The following is a 13,483-nucleotide window of genomic DNA, read 5'->3' as shown; positions in this document are numbered from 1 at the left end:
ATATATATATATATATATATATATATATATATATATATATATATATATATATAGACACACACACACACACACACACTAATTATGTGATATTCAGCAATTCATATTAACAATCCATGTGTGTCTATTATAATGAACTAATTTTAGGTTTGGGAGTGAATGCATTAATGTTGGCCTAGCATAAAGGTACTGATAATGTAATGATACTTTTATTAACAAGACTGTCATTAGTGTATTACATATATAACAGTAGTTTATGTTGTCTTGCAAAGCATTAGTACTTTGGCCTTCGATGCCTATTGCAACCCTCTAGCAAAGTCTTTCATATCTTTTCTGATCAAACTGTTTAACAGCAGGAAACTGCAGCTGTTTTAGATAATGTGCATGTTCCCAGTGTTTGCAGAACAGATTCACTTTGTGATTAATTGAGGAACAGCCACACTTACAAAAAAGGTGTTATTGGAATGATCTCTTTTAATGCACCCAACTGTGTCCCAGTTAACTTTCAACATTGCTGTCCATATCGTTTGGGACATACTAAAATGCTTCTAGATGTAGGGATGCAAAGATATGTGATCAGATGACTGCGGAGTGCATTGATCCTTTATGTGAAATGCATCAGCCTGGCCTGCTAAGACACCCAGAACGTAGTCACACCGTTCATTGCTTTCAAAGCATGAGCTGTGGTGTGGCAGAGCCGAAAAAGTACCGCTGTAAAATCTTACCGTGACAGAGCTTTGTGGATTTTACCACAAGAGTTTGAACAAGAGGGCATTTCTGCAAAACAAGCAGAGCTGGAGAAAAAAAAAATTCAGTAGAAAGGGCTGATTTAAAAAATCTGCAGAATTTGCGGCAGTAAAAGAACAATTTTTTAAATCAGCATTTTACACTTAAACTTGAGTAATAAACTCCTTAGACTAAGACTCTTTTTTCATGAAACATTCAGCTAATATAAGCTACGCCTCTTGGGTGTTAAAAATTGCAGGATTGTTGAGCAATTAGTGGATTTAAAATTAAAATGCATTCATGTTGTAGTTTCATGCCTAATAATGGGCTGTATACTAAATGCAGTATTCAGACCTTATTTAAACAGTTAAAAAGAATGGGCAGCTGTAGAATGAGAAACTAAATTTGAAGTGTGCAAGGAGGATCATGTTTTAAAGTTAGTGACACAGTATTATCGGGGCTGTGCAATCACTCCAGGTTTAAAGGAAGTTATTGGTTCAATTAAACAAGTTAGATGGTTGTGGAACAAAGGCTTAGTATAATCTTTTTTTTTATTTTTTATGACTGAACAGAGAATAAATGCAGAACAGATATGAGACACACACTCTGTGCTGCTGCCAACAGAGCAGCTCCGTGACTTCAGCTGCTGCTGATGAGAGTTCAGCCCTGATTGGATTAGCAGGCATGAAAATAACAGAGCACGCTTCGGATCACTCAGCAGAGGGCCTTGTTCTTAGTAAAGGAATACCGCGCCCAGCTAACAATATCCTTACAGATCTTTTTTTTTCCCATTAGTTTCTCATCTTAAAAACAATAATCCCACGGCAAGCAAGTAAACATCCCGTAATGTTAAGGAGTCTGTAAATATGTAACGTGGAAACTCGCCATGTGCAGCAGCATTGCTTTTGGTGCTAAATTATTAAATGTTGATTTAAAAAATGACCTCTAGATGGCGCTGATGTGTTTTATTTTTCAGGTTCAGAAGCAACAAGGATTTGCAAATTATAAATTCTCAAAAGTGCACCTGCTAACTTGCACGCCAGTGTAACCCAAACTGTGCTCTAATAATGTGCCACAGTATTTTTACACAAAGAATACATCTGCCTTTTGCAGGGGTGCAAACCGTTTTGAAAACTGGTGCCAATAACCCAAGTGCTCTTTCACCCACCTTGTACATCAATCAGCACAAAACCATGCATGATGTATAAAACTTCCATTCATTGCAGTAAAGATCTGTTTGTTACCCGTTCTAATGATTTCCAGCTCGCTCCAATTTTAATGTGACAAACGTATTCTCCCAAATGTCTCATGGCTCCCAGGGTACAGTGCAAGTATACAGTATAATGTTGATGGAATGCATGTGACTATTGCATTGCACTTGAAAATATAGATGACCTTTAATTACACCCTTGTGCTGTATTAATAACCAGACCATACTCTCCCAGTGTCCATCATATGACAGTTGCGGAGCTCTGAGTAATGCAAAACCAGAGACAAGCCAGTCATTGCATGTGCAGTACTGTATTCATAATCGTATATGTTACCAATGCTGTTAATTTGTAAAGCCACACTTTTTTTTAATTTTCTTTTTATGATTATTGACTGCATAATTTTTGTTACTGGATGTTTGCTTCTGGTTAGTAAATAAAAAGTAGCCTATTTATAAACTCTTAAGGGGTTGAGTTAAAAATGTCCTGCAAATATCAGACTCCTACTTTCGGATTATCTTGAGTTATTTACTATTAACGCAAGAGGGATGAATGTGTTAGTAAACCAGTTGTTAACAGTTAATAAACTAAAAACAAGGGATGATTTGTAAAACTGTAGTTAGGCTATTGTAAAACTCTAAACAAAAGAACAAAAACTAAAAAGTTACCAATCAGAATTGGAAAATAAAAATGCTTTTATGTTTGATGCAGCACTTCTGCCAAGCAAGAAGTTGGAATGCATGCCTCAAAACTGAATTATAAATAGCTGACGGCACAAGTCATTTTAATGGACAGCAAAGGGTAAAATGCTCTTGGTCCTAACAAAGGTGAAGCTGTCTCTTGATTGAAACGGGACTGACAGAGACTAATGGAGTGCTGTTCAAAACCTCTTCAATCAAACCAACCCTGCGCTCCCCATAAACTGTGAAAGCTCGACCTGCCCATTACTTGTTTGTACTGTGTCATCCACTGGCGTCCCCAGCAGGCATCACCCTCAGAGACAAACCTTCCAATTATAGACCGAGAGGAGGACGGATGCAACTCAAACAGCAACCACTGTGCATGAGGGGCAATGACAAACACAAATACAAAACTGCCCCTCTCAAGCTGCTGTTGGATTGCGCGCATGCTTTATCAGTATCCGCACTGGCATTTCTGGTAAATCAGTGTAAAGCTGGTCTCTCTCTTTTTTTATTTCTATAACAGAAATGGTCTGTCTCGCGAGGGCAGGAGCTTGCTTTGTTAGACAAGAGAATAGCAGGAAGGATACAAATACATTTCAAGGGCTTACTAGTGTCGCTGAGGCTGAAAAAGTCAAAATGCAGAATACACAGACAGGAGACCTATTTTTCTTAAGCCTGAATTCCTCTTTTCTAATCATTTATTCTAACCTATTAAGGCTATTACACTGTGCTGGACTAGTTATGACAGCTGTCAGCACTGGAGTATTTATAGCTCAGCTCATCTTACAGCCTTGATTACATAGGATCCATTCAAGACCACCCTTTCTGTTGTGCGACACCCACCAGCTAAATGCAACTGGTGCGCTGCTGATGGGACTTTTCAAACTGCATTAAGCAGACATTAACATGTCTTTCAATGTGGGAATTTCCTGGCAGGACCCAAGCAACATGACTAGTAACAGTAAATGTATATAATCTTTTCTTAATCTGCCTATTCATAAGCCACACCATTGCTGCCAAACAATGTGAACATCTGCTTAAAAGCATTGCAAGCCCCATGTGAAAACCACATGCTAAAATACAACCCAGAAGCAATTTACGGTACTTGTATTACAAAAGAAAGGTATTAGATTGGGTTATGTGATGCTTGATTCTATAGAGTTATCAAGTTTTATTTCAAACTGAGCATGCATGTTTAATTTTTTGCTGGTTTTACAGTGCATGATGCCATGGCCTTTCGCAGCAGGGTAATACGGCCTCTGACACTCCAAGAAGATTAGCAGCATTAATGATAGTACAACATTCTTTTAAGGGTACTTCATATTTGGATTAGTTACCCTGGGAGTAGTTTGAGAGATGACCTCATTTGCCTTGAAATAAAAACACTTGAACCTGAATACAAGTAACCTCCCAAGGTCTTCTCGAGGCACGACAAGAAGCTCTGTTTTTTAAGTTTTACAATCTCTACTGCCTCACACAGTCCGATAGAAGTGAGAAGCCTCATAAATTCCTAGCAGGACTGTACAACTGGACTGCAAACTTCAATTAATAGTGATAGTGAATAGCATTAACGCAACAGTTACATCAAAGAAAACATCAGATGGCCAGAATTAGGAAATGTCTTTAAAATGCATTGAGATGGATGCTCTATTTGAAAGTGATCAAGTGTTGTTTGCATTTTTTAATACGCATGTCCTGATTGTTCATCTGAAGATCTATAAACACTCATATACAGGATGGGATTTAAAAAGGAATTTCAATGCAGCTTCATGAGGGAAAATCACCCATGATTGCTCACGACTGATTATACTCTTTACATAGCTGCTGTTTGCGAGGACTACATGACAGAAGCCTGCAGCCAATGACAGAGAGACCTCTAACTGCTTTATTCCCCCTTTGTGCCATTCCAAACACATGTAGCATACCACAGTGCTTCCACATAGATCCAGGTGAAATCTCACTGACCAGGGTGTGGTCACTGGGGTCTAGCAGGGATGTAGACACCATGTTGTCGTAACTATATCTCATTGTGACACTGCTGCAGCACCCTGCTGTCTGTCACCACCTGCTGTAGCTGTGGCAGGCATGGACAACTTGGAACACATACAGGGGATGGGATGCCAAACCTTTTAACATACTTAACCTTAAACCACTTCCAAAACCCATTTTAATAGGCGTGCTTTTCTACATTCCCCTTGACACTGATCCCCTCTTCAAGAAAATGAATATCAGAGGTGCACAATTCTGGTCCTAAAGGTCCAGGGTCCTTCTTGTCTTTCTTCCTCCTGCCTTTAAAATTACTTAAATAAACCTGATTATCCTAATAAAAGTTGAAATATACAGACACCTCAGGCCGTTGTGTGACACGAGAAGAAGATGGGTGCTTCCAACCCCCAAGAAGACCTCCTCTTGTTTCTTATGTTCTTATGTTCTTATTTGTAATCCAGGTCAAACCGTGGATTTGAAAATAAAACCATAAATCATGTTTAGGGCAAAAAATTATTTGTTTTTTACTAAATATCCTTACACCAATAAAGTAGTCCCATATATAACTTTGAACCACACATTAAGTTAAGCTGAGTAAATTAATTTAATTGAAACATGCAAAAGTAAGTATGTCATTATTTTTGATATTGTGTACATTGTTATTGAAAAGATCACCAGGGGGTGGAGTTGAGACGGAACTGAGTTTATTATTTTTTTTCTCTCGGGGCAAGACGCTGTTTGAGCAGAACAGACAGGAGAAATAAAAATAAATTTAATGCTGTCTCGGTTTCTAATAATTTGTTAAGGTCATTTAAAAATCCAAATCGGCATGTCTTCTTACTACTTGTGGGATTTTTTTGCTGTTAATTGGTCACTCAGTTTTATAGTTACTGTACATCTGTAACTGTAAACATGATGGCTACCAGTACTTTAAGTTCTGTGAGGCTGTGCAGTGATTTAGAATATGTGACAAGGCTCTAACTTGTCTTATCTATCCAATATACAGACAGCTGGAACCTTGTTCGACTAATCACATTGCTTGTTTCATGTTCCATTGCAAGACCTGGATTATAAGCATAGTGAAACCATAGGAAAGCATTGTAAAGAATATTACTATAAAAAGAGGACAAACTATTGTGAATGCATAGTATAACCATGGGTTAAGCTTTTACTAGGGAACGTTTATCCTTAGAATTCTGATTTAGCGTTTTGGGCAAAGTTATGGACAAATCCTAAGACTGCATTGGCAGTGCATCTGTACAGCATTCAGACAGGTTCTCTTTCACAGTTATTCTAAACAGCGTTTTACATTCAGCAGGGGGGTTACAGCATGTGTCATTAGGAATGTTAGGTCTCAGAGTGTCCATCAAACAAGGACAACCCCTACAGTTTGGGCTCTTCTTGTAGGCAGTTGGGAACAAGTCTCTTGCTTGCCCTACATGGCAGCCTCTCAATGGATGCTATCTGTATGTATTTTCAAACCAAATAATAAAAAAGTTCTACATTGTGGCTGCTTTTTGACAACAACCCGCAGGCGCACCTTCCTAAGCCCCAGCCTCTATAAGACTGAATTTACATACTAGGTGCAACCTTTTATACAAACCTGCAGCTTTTAAAAACAATTTGAATAATTAATTAACTGAACCACCAATCAAGGCCCACAGTTTTCTCCATGGACATCAACATTCTCACATGGAAATGGTATTTAAATCATGGATCAAATTTAACCCTTTCCTGGGTTCAGTTAACATACACATTTCCCAAAAAAAAACACTTTTGTACATCTTTTTGAACATCTGTACAATAAATAAATTAAACACATTTAGTGGGAATATAGAGATAATACTGGAATTGATGTAGCTAGTGGAATAATTAATTTTATTCTGTAGAATATAAGAGTGAATAAAAACATGAACTGCTAGAAACTAAATAAGCTGTTCACATCATATAAATCCCCATTTAAAAAAAAAATGCATTTAAAATGAAGTAATAAAGAAAGCTGTGATGTGAGTGCTGGTCATCTTCTTGTAACCTGTAATGTTTCTCTTTGAGCAAAGCACCCCAAGTGAATGCTGTGAACTGAGATACCAAGTGTTCTGTGGAGTTAATAATTCACCGTGCCTCTTCAGACTAGTATATGTGCATGCATGGACCCTGTATGAATGAGCAATGAAATTAATATTCACACAAACTGAAAACGTGCTATATTTGTATTTACTTGTTTCTATTAATTATATAAAGAAAATAGCAAAATCTTTATCTCTAAATTTCAACTAATTAATGTTCTAGTTTTTTTGTTTATGGTAGGAAAAAAAAGAAAGACACAAACATACACTGCATACATCCTCCTACCCCCCCAAAAAAAGAAAGACACAAACATACACTGCATACATCCTTCTACCCCCACCAAAAAAAGAAAGACACAAACATACACTGCATACATCCTCCTACCCCCCAAAAAAAAGAAAGACACAAACATACACTGCATACATCCTCCTACCCCCCCAAAAAAAGAAAGACACAAACATACACTGCATACATCCTCCTACCCCCCAAAAAAAAGAAAGACACAAACATACACTGCATACATCCTCCTACCCCCCCAAAAAAAGAAAGACACAAACATACACTGCATACATCCTCCTACCCCCCAAAAAAAAGAAAGACACAAACATACACTGCATAGATCCTTCTACCCCCCAAAAAAGAAAGACACAAACATACACTGCATACATCCTTCTACTCCCCCAAAAAAAGAAAGACACAAACAGACACTGCATACATCCTTCTACCCCCCCAAAAAAAGAAAGACACAAACATACACTGCATACATCCTTCTACCCCCCCAAAAAAAGAAAGACACAAACATACACTGCATACATCCTTCTACCTCCCCCCCCTCCCCCCCCAAAAAAAGAAAAACTGTACAGTCTACTACAGTATTGGTAAATATCTAGAGGCATGTATTTTAGTTCTTTTGAAGAACACAATAATAACAAACTCCTAATAATCAAGATTTAACACATTTTATATTCAAATTATAAACAAGAATACATCCATTCCATGGTGCCCATAGGAGAGTGAGAAAGCAAGAACAGTACAACACAGCATGAGTTATTGCTTTTTTAAATCAATGAACTCTCTGATAGTTTGCACAATGAGATTAGCTGCTCAGCTATACAATCTGAACATACACCTCTTCCCTCTGCACAATACACCCAGACTACAATCACATGCATTGACCAATTATAAGAAAGAATTCCATCTTCAACTTCACAAACTCCAATATCACATTTTGACTTATCTTCTTCGGCGTGGCACACACTGTTTTTCCAAACACAAAAGCAAGCACAGAAATGCACAGAAACAGTGAGAATGCAGGTGACTGAAATGTAATAGAATCTGTTTGTTAAGTAGTTCACGTTGCAAAAGATTATGATAAATACAAAAGTTGCTCAGATTAGGGGCACTTCACTTCTCTTGCGAAGCCTTCTTAGCCATGTATGCTGAAATGCAATAACAAAATTACATAAAAACTATTGTATTATAAACTGTAACTGATTCTCTGGTCTGCTGCTCTTTTGAATGAACTTAAAGCAGCTAGAGTAAATATACTGCTATAGCTGATGTATCCCAATGTATAAAACATTAATTAGCAGTTTATGTTACAGGGCATGATATTACAATGTAATTCAGCCATGCAATTACATTGTAATAACTGGGACAATAGCAATGATTCCTTCTCTTACTTGGTAACTACCATGCAGTTACATGGATACACCATTGTGCAATTACATGGTAATAAGAAGTAGATGATTACAGACAAACAATGAAAACAAAATAAATATAATGAGATGGATGATTGGTGTTATTTCCATATAACTATACCCTATTCTACCATGCAAGAGCTAAACCCACAGTTAGTACCATGTTATTAAATGGTTGTATGTTTTATACACTCAATTCTAAAGTGCTACAAAACCAGTGATTTACATTGAGCATTCTACATGGCAGCTATAAAGCCTGGCAGGTGTGGGCACCAGACAATGAGAAGTGAGGCTGAATGACCAGGGCACAGCAAGCCATTAACTGCCTAGTATTGTCATCGCCCCTCTTGAAGAGAGATAACATTCAACTAAGACTTGAGTTCACATTGATTTGCATTGTCAGCAGCCTCCCCCTGCCAGCTTGTATTTGTTTCAGAATTTAGAATGTCCTGTACATTCCGAATTCAGAGTTCAATGTTCCTCAACATTCAACATTCTCCAATTCGGTGTACTGCATTTAAGACTGCATTCAGCGTTGTATCTACATCCAAATGCAGTCATTTTTTCCTCAAGTAGGATATCCAGAAATAATATTGACTATGGTGAAAATGAACAAGTATGCATTGCTTTGACAGTTAAAAATCCTGATGAACCCAAACTGTCCCTGTGAAAGGGAACTCATATAGTCACACTAAGGTCTTAGGGCCATTGTAGTATTTTATTGGTAGTGGGAACGGTTGACACTTAGACAATCTGGATATGAATATATTGTACATTTACACAATGTGGAAGGGCTTACCTCGGGTAATGTTCAATAAGAAGTAGATGATTACTGACGAACTAGGAAAACAAAAGAAGTATAATGTGATGGATGATGACATTGGTGTTACAGACAATGAAACACAAAGACAGTGGCTTGACATGGACTGGAGGTTGAAATCAGGAGGAGTTATGGGAAGAGTAGGCCTTACAATAGCAATACAGTCTTGCTCTAAAGCAGGGGTCTCAACCCTAGTCTTGGAGAGCCCCTGTCCTGCAGGTTTTATAGGTGTCTTTACATCATCAGTGGCTAAAGATCTGGAACACCTGTTAATCTTGACTAATTAAGCCAATAATTGGTGCAATTAAGTAACCGAGATCTCAATTGCAATAAAAACCAGCAGACCCAGTAGCTCTCCAGGACTGGGTTTGGAGACTCCGCTGTCCAAAGCAATAGGATAAATGACTTCCTTTCCTCCAGTATACTGTATGTTATCCCAATGCATCCTGCCAACTAGGCCCCCCTCATACGTAGTATAGAATCAGTAGCGTAGTACCAAAAAAAAAAAAAGAAACCTAGCAACACAACTAGACAATCGCTTCAACAAGCCCGTTTCTTTTTTAGTTCTACTGCATATCTCCCGGACGCTGTTCAGAGATGACAAGTAGTAGCATCTAAGACACTAGGAGCATTAAAAAACTATTTGATTCAGACTCCCTCCCCCTTAAAAGGAGTACGAGGCTTGAGGGACCGGACTCGTCCCGTTCCCATGTTCCTGTTTTCTCATTGCTGTGAGGGTTACTTACCTCTGACCTCCAGTTTGCACTCCACCTCAGCCTCCCCAAGGTCATTGATAGCCTTGCAGGTGTACGTGCCCCCATCGAAGGGGCAGGGTTTCCTGATCTCCAGGGTCAGCACTCCCTGCTTACTGAACATGCGGAACTTGGGCTCGTTCGAGATGTCCATTTTGTTCTTGTACCAGACCACTTTAGGCTGTGGATTTTTAAAAAAAATAAAAAGGTCTAAGTTAAAAAGGTTACTTGCTAGATCAATGATTTGCACCTTGCTAGTAAGTCTGCATCACACTTTAAAAACAATAAAAATACAATAATTCAGAATCCATTCTTATTTGCTGCGCTGTTTATTTTTGTAAAGTCAGCTGACTCCGGGGGTCAACTCCTACCTATTTATAATAGGATTAAATACAGCCCCCCCCCCCCCATTCCCTCTTCATCTTCACACACTGAAAAGATATATTTTACCTTAGGCCATCCCCTCAAGGCACAGCTCAGGGTGGCGTTGTAGCCTGCTATTACAGATCGGTTCACCAGGGGATGTGTGAACTTGGGTGCTTCAGAAAAGTCATGCTCTTTGTAGGACGGTGGCTTGTACATGATACCTGCAAAAATTCAGAGCTGTTGTTAAAAACTGATAGGAGATGGCCAAGCAGGCAAACCCAGTGCATCTACACTCTCGTCACATTTGAGGAAACCCAGTGCATCTACACTCTTGTCACATTCGAGGAAACCCAGTGCATCTACACTCTCGTCACATGGATCCCAAAGTGCTTCACAGACACACTCACACACACACACACACACACACACAAATGAACAATTAAACCATTCAATTAAAAACAGACTAATACAAATTTGAATATCCACAGACATTTAAAAAAGATGCATAATGTGGTTTTAATTGTAAAATTAGAAAGCTAGTTTGTAAAAATAAAATAATTAAGCGATTAAAATTGACATGTAATAACACTGAAATAAACAAAAATATATAAATGTGAGATGGATCACGTTCTTCTGGTCTCAGGTAAAACTACAAGAAAGTAGACAAACAAGTAGACAAACAATAAGGCTAGTGCTTTCTTCAGTGTAACTTCCTGTCTACCTTGGTAAATGTTCCCATGGCGACAGATTCCATGGCTTGTCATGACAGCATGCTGGTCTCTGTATTTTTGTACATGTTTGGCTTCAGAAGAAGCTGTGGAGCTCACCTGTTTTCTGGATGTAGGCGCTGTCTTTGGAGGTGCAAGGCTCTTCACTCAGGCCACACATGTTCACGGAGAAGACCCTGAATATGTACTCGTTTCCCATGATGAGGTCTGATGCCACGCAGTTGGTGCGGCGGTAGTGGTCATACACATTGAACCATTCCTGGAGGACATGAGGAGACTCCGTCAATACAGGCCCATTCATCCTTTCACTGGAAAGGGCTTCTCTTACTGCCACAAGTAATGCCCATCAGCTTTCCTATAAGTGCTACTGAACACTACAATTATGATGGAAATAGTTGCGTTTAAATAGGTAGATTTTTTTGATAATATTTTGTATTATTTTTACTGTTAAAGGTGTTTTTTTCTTACTAGGGTTTGTAATGTTGGCATTGCAATGGTACAAAGTGCTCTTTCGAATACATTGACAAATCTGTGTATTAAGTTTTATTTATTTTTTTTCCAGTGCATATTCAGATGTGCACCCAATTATATCTAAGCCGAAAGCGTCCTTTTTAAAATTGACAAATTTCTTTTTGAATTGTGATCATCTTGGATGGGCGGATGTTCCGCTGTACAGACAATAATCGAGCCAGTGTTTCCAATATTTGAGTTTAATTTAAACTCAGTAACATGGGCAAGTTCACCAAGATGCTAACCTTCAAGCTTAACATTAAAGTCAGAGTGACATGTATCCAGACAAATAATAAATCTGCCCAAGGCTGGTAGCTAAGATTAGTGTGCTGTTGTCTACTCATGTTCCTGGAGCGCTCCTCTGTGCGTTCGGCACAGCTGGGCTCTGCTAGAATGTCAGTTGCGTGATCCAAAACAAATTGTTCAAGTTGAATGCGTACAGCAGTGAAACATTCTCAGCTACCAGTGGAAAATTCCACTGGGGGTTCATGTTTCATTCTGTAAAATATCTTGCTGAAGTAAAGGCAAACTACACAACCCTCAATGATTTAACAGCTCAGTTGCTTCTTGCTACCTTTATTCCATTCCAAATGATTTACACATGTCTGAAAATCTGACCTTACCCATGCTTCAAAATATGGTTGTAAATGTTCAGTTGCCATACTACTTCTGGATTATATAGGGATGGTTACATGATACAAATAAATTCAGAGCCTGTGCAGAGTGACACTTCTATTACAAACCCTGAGACAGAGAGTTTCATATGATCAGCACGTTTTCATTAGAACGACTAGGCTGAAGAGCCTCGCACAGGAAGGTCACCAGGGGGCTGCTGGGGTGACAGAGGTGTTTGTAAATTCTAATTTCAGATGGGTAGGGTTGAAGGTGTACTTGCCATTGTCTTTTTGTCTGCTTTCTGGATGGTGTAGCCTGTAATCTCACAGTTGCCGTTGTCCTTCGGGGGTTTCCACTCCAAAGCCACGTTGAAGCCCCACACCTCTGTGATCTTCAAGTTCTGGGGCGGTCCAGGCTTGTCTAAATAAAACAGCAACAGCAAAAAAAATCAAACAAACCACACAAAAAAGCACAAAAACATTATACAGTAAATGTGCATGTTTATATATATATATATATAGAGAGAGAGAGAGAGAGAGAGAGAGAGAGAGAGAGAGAGAGATATGGACGAACAGACAAACGGACAGACAGATAGATAGATAGATAGATAGATAGATAGATAGATAGATAGATAGATAGATAGATATTTGCAATCACCCTACAATGTAGTAAAACAAAATGGTTCAAAGCACTAAGCCTACTGTACATACAGTAACCCACCTGCAGTACCACATTAAACTTCAGGATCACTGAGAATAAACAGACACGGAACTAAACTGAACTCCTTGAATACTTATAAGTCATGTAGCGGACACTATAGCCAGAACCACCTGTGTCACCGATAGCCTATTACCACATACAGCAGAGTGCACTACAAAGCAGCCTGCAGTGCCGTTCTATAATAAAACACGCACCGACGACCTGAATGTGGAGGCTAGCCTTGTCCTCCATGTTCTCGATCTGCACGGCCACATCGTACTTCCCGGAGTCCTTGAGCTCCGACCGGCGGATGAAGAGGATTGTGTCGAAGTCGCTGTTACGGATGCCCACTTGCTTGGGGTCCAGAGCCTCTCCGTCTTTTGTCCAAGTCACTTTGGGCCTGGGCTTACCCTGAGTGGAAAAAAGAAAATAAGATATAGCAAGTGCTCTGCCACCATATCAGGCTCCTACAGTACATCTCTCTAATTGTGTCAGTCCCTTTCAATTAACAGGTTAGTTTGAAGAGATCTCCATCCACTGTATAGCATCAGTTCTCTAATGAGACTGTTTTCGTCCACTATGACAGCAAACAGGGTTGATTTTTAAAAAAATATTCGTATTCAATT

General features: G+C 38.9%; 1 protein-coding gene across 12 annotated transcripts in view; it reads right to left on the bottom strand.

Annotated features, from left to right (window-relative positions):
• Window positions 1-7,610: 7,610 nt before the first annotated feature.
• The window catches only part of LOC121329842 (myosin-binding protein C, cardiac-type-like), a 41,541-nt gene continuing 35,668 nt past the window's right edge, over window positions 7,611-13,483 (bottom strand). For 11 of the 12 annotated variants that reach the window (XM_041275741.1, XM_041275744.1, XM_041275742.1 and 8 more), the window contains 6 exons: window positions 13,073-13,268; window positions 12,439-12,578; window positions 11,133-11,292; window positions 10,390-10,526; window positions 9,934-10,120; window positions 7,611-8,106 (listed from right to left, as the gene is read on the bottom strand). In XM_041275741.1, coding sequence (XP_041131675.1) covers window positions 8,072-8,106; window positions 9,934-10,120; window positions 10,390-10,526; window positions 11,133-11,292; window positions 12,439-12,578; window positions 13,073-13,268 — 855 coding nt within the window. In that variant the 3' untranslated portion in view covers window positions 7,611-8,071. Of the gene's footprint in view, window positions 8,107-9,166; window positions 9,208-9,933; window positions 10,121-10,389; window positions 10,527-11,132; window positions 11,293-12,438; window positions 12,579-13,072; window positions 13,269-13,483 lie in introns of all 12 variants that reach the window. The other variant, XM_041275743.1, reaches the window with a different exon arrangement.

This window comes from Polyodon spathula, chromosome 17, assembly GCF_017654505.1.
Source record: "Polyodon spathula isolate WHYD16114869_AA chromosome 17, ASM1765450v1, whole genome shotgun sequence".
Lineage (NCBI taxonomy): Eukaryota > Metazoa > Chordata > Actinopteri > Acipenseriformes > Polyodontidae > Polyodon > Polyodon spathula.
Note: the sequence above shows the minus strand (reverse complement) of the source record. Positions and strands in the feature narration are given on the sequence as shown.